This window comes from Scomber scombrus, chromosome 15 (genome assembly GCF_963691925.1).
Source record: "Scomber scombrus chromosome 15, fScoSco1.1, whole genome shotgun sequence".
Classification (NCBI taxonomy): domain Eukaryota; kingdom Metazoa; phylum Chordata; class Actinopteri; order Scombriformes; family Scombridae; genus Scomber; species Scomber scombrus.
In genome coordinates, this window is record NC_084984.1 from 22,032,468 (window position 1) to 22,053,725 (window position 21,258).

At 39.2% G+C, this 21,258-nt stretch overlaps 2 protein-coding genes across 2 annotated transcripts in view; both read left to right on the top strand.

Annotated features, from left to right (window-relative positions):
• LOC133995416 (matrix metalloproteinase-17-like) overlaps nucleotides 1–6,024 on the top strand; it is a 63,871-nt gene extending 57,847 nt beyond the window's left edge. The window contains exon 10 of the mRNA XM_062434806.1: nucleotides 5,699–6,024. Within this exon, the coding sequence (XP_062290790.1) occupies nucleotides 5,699–6,024 (326 nt within the window). The remainder of the gene's footprint in view (nucleotides 1–5,698) is intronic.
• A 10,955-nt stretch (nucleotides 6,025–16,979) lies between these two features.
• LOC133994943 (T-box-containing protein TBX6L-like) lies at nucleotides 16,980–19,998 on the top strand. Its single transcript, XM_062434187.1, has 9 exons — nucleotides 16,980–16,995; nucleotides 17,300–17,447; nucleotides 17,696–17,798; nucleotides 18,350–18,514; nucleotides 18,618–18,764; nucleotides 18,911–18,987; nucleotides 19,104–19,177; nucleotides 19,372–19,585; nucleotides 19,803–19,998. The coding sequence occupies exons 1-9, from the start codon at nucleotides 16,980–16,982 to the stop codon at nucleotides 19,996–19,998; spliced, it is 1,140 nt and encodes a 379-aa protein (XP_062290171.1).
• The last annotated feature ends 1,260 nt before the right edge of the window (nucleotides 19,999–21,258 follow it).

The window sequence follows — 21,258 nt, forward strand, 5'->3', positions numbered from 1 at the left end:
AATTAAATGCCAAGTTTCCTGAACATTTTGTTATGACAATGTGTGACCCACCTTAACTCAGCTACCTGGCGTCTGAGCATCAATGACAAGCTAGCGTCAGCAGCAACCGTATGTATGTGTATTGTGTATGTATGTGCATGCTATGGTCAAGTGGTTAGAGCGCATGCCACGTACGCAGCACACCCCCCTCTCTCTCTCTCCCATGTTTCCTGTCTGTCTACTGTTGAATAAAGGTGTCTATGCCGAAAAAAATCTTTAAAAAAAAAAGAAATCTGCCTTATAATAAATAATCTTTTTTTTTTAATTTTTGGGGCTTATACCACCCTTATATAATAGCTTCAATGCCAATGACCCGAGTTATACGTGAATGAGTTAGCTATCATAAGCCACTGCTCAAACAAGCAAGGCTGTTGCAGCAAAACCTTGAGTGTATTGAATTGAATTACGGTGCATTTTAATTCTTTTGAATTATTTTTCTTTTTTCAAGGGGGGTGGGGGAGGGGGGGGTAATATTTTTCTTTTTCCAAAGGAAATAAAGTCTGAAAGCAGTTTAAATAATTTTCTTTATTAGTCGAAAACTTCAACTTGTATCCCTCATGGATGATAAATTCCACTAAAGAAAATATATTCCATATTTTAAAGTTTGTTATCATTCATATAGTACATTCTGTCATAACATTTATTTGTAGTTTAGTTTAGTTTGTTTTGACAGTCTCTCTGCTTGCACCCATGCACAATTTTGCATTGGCATAGCTGCAGTGTACAGATTAGAGGCACATTTGCATTTAATTGTTTTTTCATGTGTGAAAATATATTTTTTAACCTTTATCTGTTATTTTGACGTAGCAGACATGGTCTTTTTTTTGGCCAACACTCCGCTTCACATTCACACAGTTAAACACATTCAAACCTTGGAGCTCGCCCAGTGTAATCACAGTGAGCAGCTACACTGTAGCAGCTGGTTGTCAAGGTCACAATGCTTGCTTCCATCAAAGCATCATAGTTATCATTTGATCAAATATGCATGTTAATGAGAGGTGTGAAACAGTGCAGCACCAGTTTTTTAGAAACTTTGTGAAATTGATCTTTTCTGTTATGTTGGTTGATGTGTGTATTCGTCTCTGGGTGACGCAAGGGCTTTTTTTACATTTCAAAAATACGCCCCAAAAACCAGCAACTTAATCCTGAAACTTGAGGCCAGTCTCAATGGAAGTCTGGATGTCCCTAATCTCCCCTGCAGCATGTGAATACAAGGAAGCTATTTCCCTATCAGGTGTTTGGTTGTCTGTCTTCTGTCTTCTGAGCCGTATATACTCAGAAGTCTTGCTTCAAACTCTTTGATGTGTGTGTGCACGTGCGTGTATATGTGTGTGAGAGAGAAAGCGAGAGAGAGAGAGAGAGAGAGAGAGAGAGAGAGAGAGAGAGAGAGAGGAGAAAGAATAGGCCAGTCTCACAGTCCCAACTCTGCTTCACCCCCGGCCATTATCGCCACAAAGCCGGTAAGGGTAAACTTGGAAACCTGCACACACAAATGCACATAGACGGACCATGGGGTCTGAGAACTGGAGCCACATCAAAGCCTGTCCTCTGCTTGTTTCTCAGGGTGTATATAGAGAGAATAGAGATAGAGACAGACAGGGAGAGAAAAGAGTGATACGGTTGCGAGAAGATACCTTGTTATGAAAATAGAACAGAACGACCGGGAGCGATATGTAGAAAAGGGGAAAGAGGGGGAATCCAGACAAGAGAAGATACGTGGACACTTGAGGATGAAATAGACAGAGAGATAGTGAAAACAATGAAGAAGTAAGAACAGATATTAGAAAGATTGATGGCTTGACTCAGACAAAAGATAGAGATAGAGAAATCATAGAAAGACAGGATAAAAGCATGTAAGGATTGTTGTGAAGGGAAAAAGGTGGCATAAATGGCATTAATGTAACTTTGATGATGATAATAATCGTAATTTCTGACTTCAATGTGGCACCCAGAAACAGTTTAGCCTTTCAGTCATAGTGAGAAAAGTTTGAAAAGGATAAGGGAAATTAAACTTGTCAGGCATAAATAATACAGTTTAATCTGTAGAAAAAGGTCACATAAGCTAGCCCAATGCTGTAAGAGTGTAGTCAGAGGGAAATGTATCGAGAACAGATATTAGCATAAAGGTAATCTAATCACTTTTCAAGCAAGCTATGTTTCGGGTCTTGAAATAATTGCAAAATAAGTACACATTTATAGTAAAAATTTCTATGAAACCTCTATTAATAAAGAAGAAAAAAGAAAGGTCATACAAATTTAAATTGTTAAGTGAAACATAAACATAAATCTAAAGAACTGTATTCTCATTCCGGTTTTAGGAGAAATCTACCAGTAGTCTGTGAGATCTCACATGTTTTCACCAACTATGACAGATCTGGGACTTTTAGTCTTTGAGGAAAAGAAAGAATCATTTGAAGAAGACAAAATGGCATTCAACCCTACAGTATGGGCTTGGTTTTCCAATAATAGTGATATATGGATAAGGAGACTTTGTGAGTATGTGAGCTTTTGCACTTCTATCCTTATGAGAATCAGGTTGAAATTTTCGACTTAGAGAGGGAGGGCATTTTTGGAAAGTGAGGACATTATTGTCAGTCCTCACTTCTTCAAAGTTCTCCAGAGAGCTGTTTGAAGATTTGGACTTGGTTTTAGGGTTATAGTCGGGCTGATAGAGGTGCATTGTGTCACTGCCGGTCCTCAGATGTACAGATGTGTCTCTGCACACTATAGGATCATACTTTTCTTTTTTATTCCAACAAGCTGCAGCCAGGCTTGAATATTGTCACATAATTATCACAGGAAATGGATCAATGTGGTGTTTTGAGCCCTCGCCCACTTACCAGAAAACTGCCTAGACCAACAACATTCCCTTTTTACCTATTTGTTTTATATTTTAGGCATTTTAATTGTTAGTCTAAAGGAAATTAGGATTTCTTGTAAAAATATGTTTGCCCTCAGGGTTCTTGTTGGGGGTTCGATACTGGGTTTTCGACAATTTTAAATGAAGCCATACACTTTCTTTTAGACATTTCTTTTAGAAGTTTAGAGATTATGTTTGACATATGTTTGGCATTTCTTATGAAGGCCAACAAGTAGAAATAGAAATCTAAGGCAAACAGCTGCTTCTACAAATTAGCAAATTGTCTCTTCTTAATATAGCTTAAAGAGTCATACAGGCAACACATTATAATGCTAATAATAATGTTGCTTTAAAAATAACTCTCCATTAAGATTATAATATTGTTTGTTATAATTAGAACCCATATTGTTTCCTCTGTGGGTACAGGCTCTTGACTGTAGGAAAACATATCTGTTATTTTAATTTTCTCTCATTACTTACTCGTCTTACTTGCTCCAATACTTGGCTATATGCAAGGCTCAAACCTGTATGATGTGACAGAATAAGAATCACCCATTTTCTATAGATTCAGCTTGTGTGAGACAAGCACTACAACACAAAAAATGTTTACCCGGACTGAATGGCATTCTCCAAGGCCATTCTTCACGGCACTCAAGCTCCTTCAATTGTTTATCTCTCGCCTCTTATTAATCTCAGTCGCCAATTTAGAAAATGAATGAGCCACAATACTATTGCATGTTTATTCCTCTCCTCTTGTTTGTCTCAGACACCAGTTAATGAAGAAAACAAATTAGACAACAGTCCCATATATATTGTGGTTGGTTAAGTTAATAGTGTTGACAGCCGTGGAGGAGGTGATTGCCTTCCAGATGACGAATTATCAGAAACTGAATTTGAGTTGATAAACTGAATATGAAATTCTGTTTATCATGAACATGTAGGTAAACATGCAACGTGCACACAGTAGATTTTTATATTCAAATCATAAATCATATATGAGAGCAAAAAGACTGTGCCACAAAAGGTAATGGCCTCAATATTTGTATAGTAACAACACTTTTTACAATGGCATATGCTGCATTATTGAAGCTATGTTCCTACAAAGTGTTTTTTTTCATCAGAAGCACATTCTGTCAGTGCCTATTTGGTATTTTGGCAACTCTAATTAACTTAAGTGCCCTGAAGTGAAAGGACAGGCGCAGTAGGGGGCGTGTCACCAACAATCAAGTGTCACAGTTCAATTATGGTGTCAAGACTGCCCACAAGGCGTAGCTGTGTTCTTTGCTGGACAACACACATACACACACAGAAACCCTTTTATCCATGTAATTGTGAATAGTAACTCATTCATTGGTAAAGCAGGCCATACAGTATGTGTAATTATATGTAATTTATATAATAAAACTAAATACACCTTCTATCTGGTCCAGTCTACTGTCAAGTTTACTGTATGCAGGATGCGTCTGCCACTTTGAATTTGGTTCAATCGTCTGTCAGAGACTCCCCCGTTGAATCATCAGTCTCTTAGTCAGATCGTCAAATGGCCTTTTTTACATCACTGTCCCCACACCACCTAACAGCAACCAAACACAGCCTTGACACAGTGGTACTTCAAGCTAAATGCTAATATCAGCATGCTAACATGCCCACAATGTGGATGTTGAGTAGGTGTCATGTTTATTATGTCATATAGCTGGCTCATAGGAATATCATTATAATTTTCAGGTAAATCAGAGAATTGGAGAGTGTAAAATTTTAACCCTTTGAGATGAAAAGTCAGGGGATCCCTAAAGTCTCTGGTATTAATCCTCTGGGAATCATAAAATCATCACAAAATTTCATGACGATCCATCCAGTAACTGTTAAAATATTTAAGTCTGGACCAAAGTACCAACCAACTGACAGACGGACAATGGCAACTCTAGATCCACGTTACTAACATGCCTAAAAATAAAAGCTTACACTGTCAACACACGGTGCACAATAACACTTATGTGCACCAGTTAAACTCCTGTTGTTATATGAACTGAGTTGAGTCAACCAACCAAACAGCAAGCACATTAACTATTACAAAAGCAGTGTGAAAGTCTTTTCATGCGTCAAAATTAAACCAAGGGCCTTATTTGAAGCGACTTTGTTTTGCAGCAAGCCTTTTCCTCGCCTGCACGGGTTTGGTGTTTTGATAGCAGTGGAGGCACAATAAGGAAAGTGTCACAAGGGATAACTGAAACTTGAGTGACCTTGGTAATACATCAGTGAACATCTTTGTATTACTATTTCATTATATCCAAACAACTTGCTTGCTGAAATATTTTCCTTGCTGAAATAGATGGTACATTCAGATGGTTTTAGGAAGGGAAAACCCATCCTTTAATACAAAGAATTAATGTTTGTGAACTGATGTGGACTCTCCAAAAGTGGATAAACTCACTAGCAAGAAATGCTGTCAATTCAAATGAAATAGTATTATTATGATATCATTGAACACCTTCATGTATGTTTTATAATCCAATCGTGTTTCATATTAATCCAACCACATCTCTAATATAAAGTGTGCTGTGGGGTAAGGTAATAATACTGTGAAAGTACTAAACATAAACACTTTGCACCCTGGATCACTGATTCATGAAATTAAGCCCCTTTTTTGTTTTATGTGTGGAGTGCTTGTTGCATATTCCAAATGAGACTAAAGTCACTTTTGGACCTTGTGTGAATAATAAAATATATATTCTTATATTATATTCTGTTCTATGTCATGCACACACACTAATACTACCTCTCTGCCCTCTCTCCCCAAAGGCTCGTCCTATTTCTTCAAAGGGAAGGAATACTGGCGAGTGCCGGGCAGTGACATGGAAGTGGAGGCAGGATACCCCCGCCTCATTGCTAAAGACTGGCTGCTGTGCACTGAGATGCAGTCGGACTCTCCAGACACAGAGTCCAAAAGCACAGAGACGAGAGTCAACGTGCACCATCACCCAGACCACGCAGAGAATGGATACGAGGTGTGCTCCTGTACCTCTGACACTGCCTCACCTTTGGGTGCCCGCCTCTCCCCATCTCCCATCTGGCTGTTGCCACCTTTTTGGACGTTCTTACTGGCCCTCCGCTCTGAACTGCTATGATGCCAAAGCATGGGACAAAGTTCCTGAGCTGATTGGAGGGCAGTTGGACACTCAATCAAACCATGAACTGGAAAATTTTGTTCTTATTCTTAAATTTGCTATCCTTTTTGCTGTTATTTATTTCACAAGCCTTTTGGTAGGCTTTGACATCTAAAGTAGTCATTCTTATAGGCATCAATCCACTTACAATGCTGTACAGTGTTTTTGGTCAAACTACCTAATTTCTGAAGGGAAAAAGGTAAACGAACAGAACACCAACAGTGAATATTTGTTTTCATGAGCAGCATGTTTACAGCAGCAATGTTTCACATACAGTAAAGTAGAAGGCATCCTGGATTGTAGGCAGGTGAACAGCACACACACACAGACCCACACACACACATACACATACACACAAACACACACATACACACACACATACAGACTGTTGCCTATTTTATGAAATTACAGCAGGTGCTTCATTACAGGCTTGTCTCACTAGATTTACAAAACAGAAAAAACATATTTTTTTCTAGTAGTGTATCTGTGCTGATAGTTTGATTGTATGTTAAGAGATCACTCTCAGATTCATATCCACCCTAATACAGTGAAGGTGAATGGGATTTAGTTTGAGCTGTTCGACGCATTGAAAAATGACATTCTGCAAAAAAATGACTCTCTGGATAATCCACAACTGAAATTGACTATTTCTATTGTGAAAAGAAGTAGCTCTAATGTAAACCGTTAACAACAAGGTCTGGAAAATGATCCAGAGAAATGGGGACACAATACAAATGAGGAAAAAAGCACATTAGTGTTGAACTTGTCATTTTTCAATTTCCATTCACCTCCATTGTATCGGATTTCTGAAAAACTGGAAAAACAATGCCAAAATTCTTTGCACAGTAGGATATCACCAGAGGAATGTGAGATTTTTGTGAATTGTGAACACACAGACACACATATCACTCCACAGTCTGAACTAGCGCGACTAAAGTACTTGTGATAAGCATGAATATCTTGCAGGCAGTTTGCGAACTCCTAATGTGAGAGCTGCAGTGATGGATGGATAAGAAGGTGGATGGACTCTGTCAGTACCAGTTCCTTTGCCTGAATCCCTTAACTGCTCTCCAAAGCGAGAAACTGCTGCTCATGTATGCATCTCCACACGTTTTTCATTTTCACCTCTGTCTCACAAGCATTCCTGACTCTTGGTTTAGTCGTATCTTTTGTATCAACTTCAGATAAAAATATATTCCTGTTTATTTGACATTGCTTTGATCAGGTCATAGAGTTCACAGAGCCTTTTTGTGACTTGTTGGACAGTTTCCTTCAGCCCCCCCTCCGCCAAACTCCTTCTGAAGACAAGATTCACAACATGGCTCCTGGATTTATTCTTGCTGTAAAGATATATTTACCTATAGACTGATATATTTGAGTTCAGATGTTTCTGCGGGTATTGCAAAACCATGTGGACTGTGTATATTTTAAACTGTGTTTTCTAATGTAAAATATTTTTGTACAAAAATAAAAAAAAATCACTTTATTGGGTAAGTGTGGTGTTATGCATCTGTATTGAGACATTTTATTTTGAGTCTTGCGGCTGTGTGGGCTGAGTATGTAATTATTCAGTGTCACTGAAAGAAAGACAGATGAAGGTAATATGACAGCTTGCAGACACCAACTGAGGAGAGGCTCTCGATCTCTCTGATGTTCTTAAGCATGTTTTTTCTCTTGTGATGGTCACTGCTGTTCATCATGAATGTAAACGGCATCACGTCCATCACGCGCCACAAGCTCACACTTTGATTTGCTGGCAGGCGATTATACAGTTAACACCCGTGTTTCTTAAGGAAGGCAAATCAGAGCAGTAATGTTACCTAATCCAAAAATATTCACCAGCTCAGATACTGCTAATTCAGAGATCAAAGTTAATAGGATGTCAGGCCTGTCAAGCCCTGTAGACTCGCACACGTACACAAGTACACACGTACACAAGTACACACAGTGAGCGCCACAAATTGACTCCTTAGTTACAACCTCAGCCATAAACACTTAACTAATGTCATAGTTGTGCGCAGTCGCAAACATGTGCATGTCTGTGTAGGTGTTTGTGTGGATGTTTGTTTATTTACTCTACCCAAAGGCTGCGGATGAACCCCCACCAAAATACTGCAGACCCAAAACTTCTTTCTGTTTTGAGGTAAAATAAAGTGTAAAAGTTGAAAAAGCCACCCAATTGCTATTTCTGCTAACAGCAGCAGTTTTCCTTCCTTCCCTCTTGACACACTCGAATGGTATTAATTAACTGGTGTGGCTCAGCAGCTACCACAGCACCTGATGCCACAGGCAAATGCAGCAGAATGGGTCACTTTCTAGCTGCTACATCCTGTTTTGAAAGATACCATTAACAGACCAATTATATGTGTTCTTTTTTTCAAATCTAGGATGTTTCCTGGAAGCACAAAGTTGTCATTTTACAAAATAACAAGTTCACTGAATATGCTAAAATAGCACCATCACACATGGAGCCTCTTCTGTAGTTGACACACTCTCAATGCTCGAGTCTCCAGATGGGCCAGGCAGAACCAATCAATCACTCTGTAACTAAAATATGCAAGACTGGAGGAGCTGCTTGCAAAGCTGAGCACTTGCACCGGGTGGTTTACAGGAAGAGATCGTACAGTAAGAGGAGAAATGACCGGTTAGTGACACATATATACACGGATGCAGGTATTAGAAACAGATAAACAAACAAACCTGAAACTGAAGAACTGATAGAGACAAAATCATGAAAGAAACATAGAAAGATAGAATGTGAGATATAATATATGTGTGTGTGTGTGAGAGAGAGAGAGAGAGAGAGAGAGAGAGAGAGAGAGAGAGAGAGAGAGAGAGAGAGAGAGAGAGAGAGAGAGAGAGAGAGAGAGAGCTTGTGTCAGACAAGGGAGGTTAATGCTCTGCAGTGATATGCATTCTGAACCATGCTTTCTATCAAAACACTCTCACACTCTCTTTGTACCGCTGGTAGTTTGGCTAACCCCACGCAAACACATGCATATCATTATGTCAGTCTTTGTGTGTATGTGTGTGTGTGTGTGTGTGTGGATTTTTGGCTTTCAGGATAGCCCCATACAGACCAGGGGAGTGGTGGTCATGAGGGAGAAGAGCAGCTGTTGTTGTGGCTGTCCATTTTTTTGCATTTCACCCATCCTCACACACATCAAAAAGCTCAGAGTAGGACCCGTGAAGCTGGCACAGGTGCAGAGTACACAACCCAGACAACTAAACACCTGACATTGAAAAGCGCTCGAGCCGTGGGACATGCTGCAAGGAGACAGGCTGCCAGGGTAGTTGTTCTGGACCACAGTGAAAACCCACAAAATATTTTTGCATATGAACTGGCAAAAGTCCAACTCTAGGAAATCCTGTGCTGTAAAATCCAGGTATAAATGCAGATGGACGATTCATGAGCTATGAATCTAACTCTCTTTGTCACACTGAGAGCTTGACTAAAACCATGTCAGACACGAGTGTATTCAGTCATGGTACCTGCAGATGTGTTAAATTTACAGTATGTAAATGTATTTAAATGTGTGAAATGCTGCTGGTCACAAAGCCTTTTCTTTAACAAGAAATGACACTTGAAGGCCTTTGTACCTATTACCAATGGTAGAGTTCCTGTGGGCCGAGCAGAGCCAATCAATCAGTCTGAAGTGAACCACACCGAAGTGCAAATATTCACTGGTGGAGTGGTTGCCTGCAAAACTTGGTGGGATGGTTTAGAGAGCATGTTAACTGTGAGATGTTCCACTTGCTGTGGTGGCAAACTGCGTGGCATTGCATCCTAAACACTTCCTAAATATATTATGGTTATGGCAACCACAGTTTTAATGAGTTGTGCAGATAAAGACATTTCAATTGCTCACCACCAGAGGGTCTTGGGTTTAGATCCTAGCTTTAGTTGTTTTCGTGTGGGTGTTTGTGTGAGTTTCTTGCTGGTGCTTCCCCTCATGCTGTTATTATTCCATCCCCTAGATTTTAAGAAGTTAATCTTTATTCATTGTTGTTTTAAAGTTGAATAATTGTAATGGGTAAGATTATTCATTTCAGTTGTCTTTTTCTGTTTCAATGGTCTAAATGTAAATGTGCAGGAAAGTGAAACCTAATGTATTACACACATACAATATTTGTAGCTGCCATTTGTTTGTGCTTTGCTGCACTCTGCTGGTAGACTATAACATTTTGGCATGAGTTGCCAAACCTTCTATGAAATTATCTTCATAGAAGTGCATACAGAGTCTGTGAGGACAGATCAATCATGATTCTTTTTATCTAATGGACTTGAAGGAAGAACTTGTGTATTGTATGTTTTTCTTTTTGGTGTTTTCTTGATGTTTCTTTATCTGTGTTTAAAGTTGTCCAAAAAACATATTCCAAAAAGTCATATTCCACGTGTGAAAATATGGTCATAGAGAAACTAAATACAAAAAAATTGCCTTTGATTCAAGTGAGTTAAAACCCTTTCACTGTTTCTCTCAGCATCCCTCCTGAGAAAGCTGAATGCAGGTCTGGTACCAGAAGTTCTGCGGGGGTCTCAGCTCTGATCTCTTCAGGAGTCTCGTTATTCTTCTCAGAGGCTTTGACTAAACACTGCCCTTCTGAGCATTAGGCAGTTTTTATTAGAGCTACAGGCACTTGGGTTTCTGACAAGTCAAATCCTTTTTATATATATTTTATTCTTAATTAATATATACTTAGTAAGTTTTGGAAATAAACTAAACTAAGATTTCGTCCCTTATTATTTTGTCTTTTTCTCAGATGGAAAAAATGGCCATCATATTTCAGGTTCTTTTTTAAATCTTTAACAGCTCTCTTTCAATCAGACCAGACCTTTACAGCACTCACAACATATTTACTGTCTCCACTTTTATTATTTTGTGTACCTTTGATTTTTAATTTTCTTTCTCCTGTCGTCACTAACCTCCACTCTTGTCTGCTGACATCACCCTTGGCTACAACTATAAGTACTAATTTTTTCATATTGCACCCAAATGTTTATGGGAGTTTGAGCAGGAATCACACTGATGTTTTAAATGCTGTGTAGTGTCAGGAATGCTATTAACTTGAATGAAAGAGAAGGTAAACACAACAATAATAATATATAGTAATGATATAGTGTTATCACTGCAGTACAATAGCACAGGAGATATCCTAAGAAGCTATTACATAGAGCTTAATGTTGTTTGTCTGTCAAATTGCATATACAAACATGCACTTTAGCCTGTAATGAAACGAAAGTGAGAATAAATAGAGTAATTTACCAACCCTCTTGAATTTGTATATTATTATTCAGGGATAAATGGATGTCATGACAAAATACCTGCACTCTATAAAAAGAAAGCAAGGAAGAAACTGAACAAATCTATTTATTTAGAAATGCATTCTTTGTATTCATTCTTTGTCAGTATTTCATTTGCAGTCACATAACTGTCCTCCTAATATGATTTTGCCCCAGTAGAAAACAGAATTACATGTTGTTAAGTTCCTTCAGAAAGAGTACTTATTATATTAGGCGCACAAAACCTAATTTTCCCAACTGTAAGTGTCAGCGTGCTCAGACGACCAGTAGAATTGGTCCAAGAAATACTTTCTTTTGAGGGCATTACATGATTCCCTGTAGGCTTATAATCTGTATCATTAGCTATGTTGTTCAAGATTAAATGTGTATACGCTGAAAATCTTCAAATTATGAAGTTATATTTATTATCATGTAATTATCATTTTTTTAACTGAATTGTGGGGACTACTGATTAGCACGACATATGTGTAAGAGACAAGATGACAACATTAGGCAATTATATGTTAAAACAGGGTAGGTCCTGTAGGTGGCAGTATTGCTAAAGAGGAGCCAGAGTAAAACTTTTTTTTCTTTTTCTGTGAAGTTAGTCTGCCCCGGATGTTTGTGTTATTTAAAACAGAAAAATAGTGAAATATAAGATACATAATGTATCTGTCTTGGGAATCAGTATTACATTTAAATATTGGAACAATTTAGCTTTAATGTTACCATGCAGCTTCATGATTCAGTCTTGATATTTGGCTCACAAGTTTTGTGTCTGAGGTTGTCACTGCGGTTCTGGCAGCTCTCATGATTCTACAGAAGGTGGTTTTTGAAAGAGGAACCATACTATGAACTCTCCCCTCCCCCTCCCCCAACCACACACACGCACACTTTCCCAGCAGGAAGGAAATGTCATGCTTGTGGGCACCTTGCATTTTTGTAACCAGGAGAAAGGATTATTCATCCCACCTACTCGATGGCACTCACCGTCTCATGTCATTGTACCTGTGATCAGATCACAGAGCAATATCTCCAAACTAACACCACTGTGGTCAGGCACTGCATCTTTCAGTTTCCGCAGCTTTTAAACTAACATGTTGAAACTGTCGAAACCACATTTCCTGTGCCTTAAGATATTTTTACTGCAGCAGAACTGATGCATTACAGAAGCACAAAGACACAAAACAGATCTAAAGCCAGAGAAACCCTGCTGGCACCTTCTTGTAAAAACACAGCATAGTGGTTTTCCCCTTTGCAGTATCATTTGCAATCTGCAGTTTGCTCATAATGTAACATAAAGTGTTGACACCCTGCTAAAATCCAATCAGCAGAAGTAGACTTTAACTGTAGAATAATTGCAGAGGTGACACATGCCTCAGGCAGGAGCCGACTGAATTCCATCTCCAAGTCTGAAGTTGATTTAAGCAAAGAAGAAATGTTTCAACATGCCTGCAGTCAGAGCAGCAAGGCCTCACAGAGGCAGCAGGCAATCCCTTTCAACAATACTGTAAAGGAGAAGTGACTCATTCTACCAACTTAAACATTATGACAATATTGTACAGTATGCACATCCTCAAACACAACCCTGAACACAGCTTCAATACCCTTTCACATTTTCATTTGAAACTTATCACTTTGTATTTCTCAGATACGCCTTGCACAATTTAGTTTAAAACAAACATTAATAGAAGGTGCAAGATTGGGTTGTAAGCAGTGAAAGATAAGGAAACAAAAGTAAATAAAAGAAAAAAAGAAAACAATACCATAAATCAAACTTATGACTTAGAGGATCATGTTAGGTTTGTTTCAGTTCCTCTTGACACAGAGCGCATCACAGAGCAGCAAAGGGCGAAAGCAAGTAATAGCTGGTCTGGACTCTTCCAACTCTCGCCTAAGGCTGATGAAGCATTCAAATCTCAATGCCTGATCTCAGAGTAACCCTTCAGAATATTTCTGAATTATCTGTGAAACCTCTGGACTATCCAATTTTAAAAAATATCTCTTTCTGAACATCTTCTGGTCTTTGACCATGGGGACATTTTTCCATTCTGCTCAAATGCTGTAACCTTATATATATCTATTTAAATATTTTCAACCCACAGAGATTAGACCTCAGCAGGGGTTTTTGTACCATACTGACTGGGCGTATGGTTTGGTGTCTTTGGGACCCTGATTTCCAGATTTCATGTTGTATTCTGTCTTAAAAACATATTAAATCAGCCATTAGTTTGTTATTCATAATACAAGGTTTTTAATTTAGTTTAGTATGTAATGTATATACAATGTTTTTCAAATTCCAATTCTGGGTTTCTTGTGCGGTATTTTAGACACATATTTCCGAAAGCATCCCTGACATATTTCTTCATTTTGTGAATTTTGGGATCTCCAAAACTAGCCTATCTGAAATTAAGTTCTGTGAGTTTGCTGCACAACAAGGGCAGGTCACGTATTTAAATTATCTATTGATATTAAAAACACCTCCAGAATGAAATACATGTAGGCTTAAATTCACTGGGCTTTAATCCTTGAATACTGTCCTCTAAAGTCTGATCTGCTGCTCTTTCCTGCCTCCCATCAGTCTTTCATGTGAACGGGCTGCTAACTGCTGACTCCATCAGGGAGCCTGCTCTCCTCCCAGGACACTTAGAATTAGCATAATCCTACATAGTACATGCCACTAAGTGGAATGAAATTTGCTCTTGCATGTATGTGATTAGCGAATGTAGCACTCTATCCAGTGATGGTGAACAGACATAGTTCAATTTTTAGCCAGACAATCTTGAGTTTTTTTGATTGAAGTCTGTTTCAGGCTGCACTCAGATATTGGGCTGAGATATTGTCACAAATGCAGCCAGCTGTATTCACACCAAGTCTGGCAATGCATGAAAAACAGCAGTCCTCCCATTAATTTTAATGGTGGCAGTGCATTTACACTGTGGGCATCACATAGGGCTCAGCAAAAAAACACAGTGTCTGTCTGGAGAAGGACCAAACTGCAGGTCTCCCTCCCGAGGCCTTCCAGAGACACTTAAGCAATCCACCAAAATCTGTGTCTGAACAAACCTGATGCAAGAAAAAAGCAACCCAGTCGCTGAATCGTCACTCATATTAGATCTAAGGCCTGATTTAAATGTTTGTTCTGACCTTTGCAAGGCAAGAGCACTGTTGCACTTCCTGGTTGCTACTTATTTCTTGGCCATGCTTCAAGCTTGTGGGGCACACTGAAGTGGATCAGCAAAGCCCCAAACAACTACAACTAATAATTATGTTTTATGGTGTTACAAAGCTGTGATGTTAAAGGTCTGGTTTGAGCACAAAAAACACTTGGTCACAGTTAGGCAAAGATCATGGCTTGGGTTAAAACAATCACTTGAAACATGATTACATGATTACAGTACAATTCTGGCTGTCTTCTGCCATTGTTAGCTGAGATCGTTTTGGTCGACAATGTTGACTGAATCCAACTAGGTCTAATGTGCACATGCTGTTGCTGGGCCAGAACTGATCACATCATCTGATGGTAGACCATGGTCACAGCTGGCAGTGGATAGAGAAGGGGGCAGAAGACAGAGAGCCAGAATATCTGAAGCACCCTGAGTTGAATTTCAAGACTGGAAAGCACTGGGTCAGGTTTGAAGATGTAGTAGGTGTATTGTTGATCGTTGAATTTAGGGTCCAGATTGATCCTTTTGTAGTAGTTGAAAGATGTGGAGTATTCCCCTGGCTGCAACAAGACCTTCCTGTGTTATCTGGTGGACATACAGTAAGGGACACAGCTAATGGGCCTCTGAGTGGTGGATGAACATACCACGCCTCATGCTGAGGAGGCCTTCTTCATACAGTACTTTGGTTTATGACCAACTATCTGCAAAATTAATGACTTTCCCTTTTAGCCTCAGCTGTACTTTGTGTTTAGTCCTAATTAGTAAACGTTAGCACGCTAACAATTAAGATGGTGAACATGGTAAACATTATACCTGCTGCACATCAGCATGTTCGCATTGTCATTATGAGTATGTTAGTGTGGCAGTATTAGATTTGTTCCTAAATGTATATTTTGCATAGTTTAATCTGTCTCTCTCAAAAGCTGAAAAATGATACCAGGACATCTACTATTTATTAGCACTGAAGTGGGATGGGACTTTGCATCTCCATGGCAACAAGGATACCCTTCATGCAGTACATAAGCCAGACCTAGGTCTGCAGCACATTTTCTGTTTGATATCAGTACTGTATGGGCCAGAGCTGGGCCAAATTATTTAATTTATAATGTTATGAACCAGAACTGGACCACAGCCTTTTATTATTGTGTTAAACACACTGGGTCAGATCAGGCCCATTTATGTTTAATTTGATAATTATGTTGTATATGGGCCAGATTCGGGCTGAGGAACTGGCATATACTGGGCCGGAAGAAATGCAAACATGTGGTCCAAGTATGGGCCAAATTAATTTTTCTGTCTGGGGTAATACTCATGGTTGGAAACAAGAAGCGAACAGTGGTGATAATACCTGCATGAGGGTTTTGAGGGGAGAGGTCTGAAGAGTCTGAGGAGATTTAGCTGAAAACGCAACTTGACGTCACGTTGCCGTGGCCAGTCCCATATTGTACATGCAAGCACACAACGTGAATGCTGTATTCAGCTGTTTACCTCATGATCACCATGACCAAAGATAAAACTGTTGGACTGTATGTCTTTGTATCACCGGCACACACACCCACTCTTGTAGTAAATACAAAGTGTGTGTGTGTGGGTGGGTGGGGTGGGGTGGGGGGGTTTGAGCGTAGGAGGCAAATGGCCTCATAGGATTAGCAGCATTGTTCGCCATTGTCAAGGGTAGACCCCAACTCCACTCTCTGTAATCTCTAGACTTGTTCTCAATACACAACCAAAGCTACCAGGAAGGGAACTGTTTGTCTGTTCTTCCATCCCCCCAGACCCTCTTTGAAATTCTGCTTACTATCCTTCACCTTGGACATAGTAACTATTTCAGTCCTGTTTTATAGTGTCTGTCTGCATATAGTTGCAACACTACTGGATTTATCACAATCAGGTCTCACGTATCTGTGTAGACTAATCATACATGATTGTTTTGGTTAATTTATTACTGTTTGGAGTCTGTAAAAGTCTGTTTGGATGTCATTCAAACTAGAGAAATTATGGATGTAAAACTGCGTTCCTATTTAATAGATAAACATCTTGTCTCTAAATACCAAAATGTCCAAGATTAGTAACTTTGCAGTTTTATATGCAGGAAAACAACAACAAAACATTCATCACAGCATACCAGTATTGTGATGGCCCATGTATGAGCAATGAAACAATAAGAAACTAATATCTCCATACAGTCCCATAGTATAGTCCCACTGCATTGAGTTCACAACAAAGGCTTAACACATCAGGTAATGTTCTCACCTGCCCCCTCGGTCTGCTCCAACTACACCCTCTTGGCTGTTAAGACTCCACCCTTTCTGGGATAACCAATCAAGCTCAAGGCTCCGGCCTTTCAAGGGTAGAGATGCCTGATGTATTTGACTTCGGTGTTTGAACATCTCAAAGCAACACAACAAACTTCTGCATCAAGTATCTACTGGTTGCTGCTGGCACTGATGATCAGAGGATACAGAAATATGCAGCACATGTCTGGTAAGTTTTATCTTATGAGCATGCTTGTGCACATGGACTAAGGTTAAAAGAGAAAAACATGCATTTTTATTTATTCCATTGCATGAAAAACTGTGCTATCAAATTGTCGTGTATATTTTACCAATATGAAGAATGAAAACTGAGATCAAAATAAGCATGTGCAATATAATGCCTACCCTTTATCTCTAGAATAAAACATTTAAGTAGAATTAAGACATATATTGTCTCATGTACTGCTGTCTTATTGGAATCACATAGATCTGATTTTTCATGTTTATGTGTGTATTTGTCTTTTTCTCTTCAGACTCCAAATCTAATCTAAGCATGCCCCGGTCCCCCTCAGCAGCTGACTCATACCAGCAGGGCTGCATCAGGATGACACTGGAGAACTCTGATCTCTGGAAGTCTTTTCACAGTATCGGAACAGAGATGATCATAACAAAGCATGGAAGGTAACAGCGCTGGTGCAGTTTAGTTGGCTTCTGATTTAAGATTTAATCCAGTTACCAATGTATTTCCCTGCTTTCTGAAAATATCAGCAGTAATTTGTATCATTTATCAACAAAAAAGTACAAGAAATTGCCAATATGCTAAGTTTACCACACATATAGCATAGTCGTTTTTCAAAGATAACAGGGTTTGATTTTGCAAAAATGTGTAAAAAAATCCATAACTAATTAGTTTTGTGTGCCTGTTTCAGGAGAATGTTTCCACACTGCAGTGTGAGTCTATCTGGGCTCCAGCCTTTTGCCAATTATGTCATCATGATGGACATGTGTCCCGCAGAGCACTCCAAATATAAGGTATGGTCATATGCAGCATAGATGTCTTTGGAGTTGTGATTTTGACAGTGGTCCACATTTTGTTTTGTTTACTGACAAAGAAAATTGAATTAAAACCAACAGACTGCAGTATGTAAAATGCAGACAGTCTGCAGCCAGACATTGGCCTTCCTACTCTGGGCCGTTCACCGCTGCATATCAAAGCCTTTCAAAGCTTCCTGTTTGTGTACACTCGGCTGGAGGCCCAATCAATTAGCATCCCATTCACTAGTGAATGAGGAGCAGTGAGTCATTCATACATTCAGCAGCTCTTACATCAACTGCTCTGGCCCATTTGTTCACAGATATTGCTTTTAGCACACACTTGAAAACAAAATGAAAGGAGAGCACTTTGTAAGACTGATTTGTTTTGGTGGTCAGTTTGTTGAAATCTTGAAATCCTACCAACAAACTTTCATTTTATCAGTCATTATAAAAAACAGCATTTCAATAATTCATGAAGAGTTCTGATTAATTAGACATGTCCTGAAGTCTCACACTTAGCAACCCCCTGCTTTTTTTCCCCTCTGTAGTGGAAAAAGGAGCAGTGGGAGGTCGCAACAAAGGCAGAGCCCATGCCCCCACGTCGGACATACATGCACCCGGATTCCCCTGCCACAGGAAGTCACTGGATGAAGCAGTCATTGTCTTTTCTCAAGGTGAAGCTCACCAACAACACCTTGGACCAGCATGGTCATGTAAGACACTAGCCTATTTTCTTACAGAGATTATAACACACTATTTTACCCTTTACCTTACTGGACAATGCATTTTGCTTATTGTGTTCTTTTCATTCATCAGATCATCCTGCACTCCATGCATCGCTACTACCCCAGATTTCAAGTCATCCAGGCAGACAGTCCTTACACTGTCCGCTGGGGCCCCTTTGAGACTTTCTCCTTCCCAGAGACAACCTTCACTGCGGTGACTGCTTACCAAAACCCAAAGGTACAAACAGATAAATAATAATCAAAAGTAAAAGATAACATTAGTATGATAACACATGCATACCCAAACTAGGTATAACAGATGTTGAATGATTAAATCTATAACTCTCTTAACAACTAACCTTTCTTTATCTTTTTTCTTTTTAGATCACCAAATTGAAGATTGACCACAACCCCTTCGCTAAAGGATTCAGGGAGGGTGGCACCCATTCCCACAGTAAAAGGTACGTTTTTATTAAGGAAGGTTTGTTGCTGGGAGGTTCTGAGCTCCTTGTAAGCACATATGTAGCTAAAGCATAAAATGTTATGCTTTATGCTGTTTTCTATTTTTCTTCGATAGGTGTCGTTCAAGTAGAAGTCCCCCTGCAAAGAAAGCCACACTGGACAAAATAGCTCTTTGCAAGAGTCCTTCAGGCAAGTTTCGGTAATTGTTGATTGTTGATTAATGTCAGTGTCTGCATGTTAAACTAATTTAATCACAAACATGTTTCATTCCCATATTGAAGCATCATTTTCTTTTAAAGACAGCACTTGATAATGTGAATATGTATTCCCTTAGATCAGTGTCCTCACACTGCATCCTCTTAAACACTGTATTTCCCTTTTAGGCCTGCAGAGGATGCCCTCCACCACCCAGTCAGCGGACGCAGGGAAGAATCAGGCCTCCACAGAGCAGTCACTGAAGGGGGGTCATCTATCAGCCTGGGCTCTTGAGCAGGACCCATCTGAGAGTCTGCATGCTGAGCCCTTGGAGCTGCAAGAGTATGACTACAGCTGTGAAGAACAGATGGTGCCTGCATCCGTGGCATACCAGCCCTACAGGTCTGATTTAAGATATTCAGCATGACATATACAAACCAGTGGGCTTTAGTAAAGGAAAATAAAATATATAAACAGTGATATCACATATAAATTAAATAAATTAATCTGAATGTAGTGATTGAAGCAGGAATGAGACCCCTTCACTGGTTTAAGATACATGGACAATAAGCATAATGATACATGAAAATTAACTGCAACATTATTTTCTTTTCTCCAGATCTGTGGATTACACCAGATTTCCATTCCCCTCCAGTGACATTGATGCAGCGCACACCCATCTCCACCCTGTCCCTCACCCACTTGCCACAGCTGAACACAGCGCCCAACAACACGGTTACCAGCACCAACACCACCACCACAGCAACACAGCAGATTGGAGCCAGTACCCGCTTTTCTCATACTCCTGTTGGTGAACTTTGACCCTTTGCAATGATTGGAGGACGTTAAAACCACTAAGACCTTGAAGGAATGCTGTTATTATGAGTGGACAAGCAACTGACTGGCATTTTCAGCAGTCTGTGTTAAAAGTGTATAAATGTGTATAAAGTTTCATGTATTTCCAGGAGCATGTTATGTTTGTGGGGCGTATCTTGGACAAAAATCCTATTCATCTAAAGTGGAGATCCATGTTTTCCTGACTTTTTATATTCCCAATCACACAAGTTCAGCCTGTGCTTGTGCTAAAATAGGTACAGTATGTGTTTTGAGACATTATGTGCACAGTATATTGCCCTGTTTCAGGTCAGCTGGGAAATAAATTGGAAATTGAATCTGCAGATATGATGAAAAAATACCCATTTGTATTATAACAGACCTTTAATAAGATGTATCATATTGAGGTATGAAAGGTATTTTGAAAAGCTTCAAAAGGTTCTCCTCTTATAATAATTTACTGCTCATCTTACACTATAGTGTAAAAATGACATGCCTTACAAAATGTACTTTGAACAACAAACTGTAAAGAATATGTAGTTTCGGTGTCATATCCAAAAAGTCATATTAAGTCTGAATAAATACAGAATGGTGTTAAGATGCAGCGGAAATAAATATCACAATAAAACACAGATAAACAAACTGCTTTAAGTATTTTGATTGGAATTAAGACTATATGGACATCTAATTCATTATGGGATGATAGGTTCACCATCTAAGTTTAGTGTGTTAGCATGCTAACAAATGCTAATTAGCACTAAACAAAGTACAGAGCAAAGTACTGAAAAAACAGCACTAGAGGGGTCACAGGACCAGTCATCCTGAGTGAATGTATCAACCAAATTTAATGTCAAACCATCTGATAGTTTTTGGCATATTACATAAAAAAACAAAAAGCTAAACCTCATGGTGGCGTTATGGTCAGGTGATTACCAAAGTCATTAGAGTTTTATCCGAGGATCATGAAACAGGATTAAGAATTGTGTAGATGTTGAGGTATTTCACTGGATATTTCCAAGTTTTAACCCACTGGTACTAGATGAAAAGTGTCTTCAAAGTTTAATGTCAATCCCTCCAATACTTGTTAAAAAAAAAACCCAAAAAACTGTGAGATCATGACCCTGCTGCTCTGGTAATATGTTGCTTTACAACAGCTAACGGAGAGTTCGGCTGTTAAATGTAACAGGAACACCAAGTATGTCGGCATCAACTGTATCTGAATCATTTGAGCACAAATATTA

What these genes read in the sequence shown, in the direction of transcription:
- LOC133994943 (XM_062434187.1), top strand. An exon ending in CCTTGGACCAGCATGGTCAT is followed by an intron (nt 18,515 to 18,617) that starts GTAAGACACTAG and finishes TTCATTCATCAG; the next exon opens with ATCATCCTGCACTCCATGCA. An exon ending in GTGGCATACCAGCCCTACAG is followed by an intron (nt 19,586 to 19,802) that starts GTCTGATTTAAG and finishes TCTTTTCTCCAG; the next exon opens with ATCTGTGGATTACACCAGAT.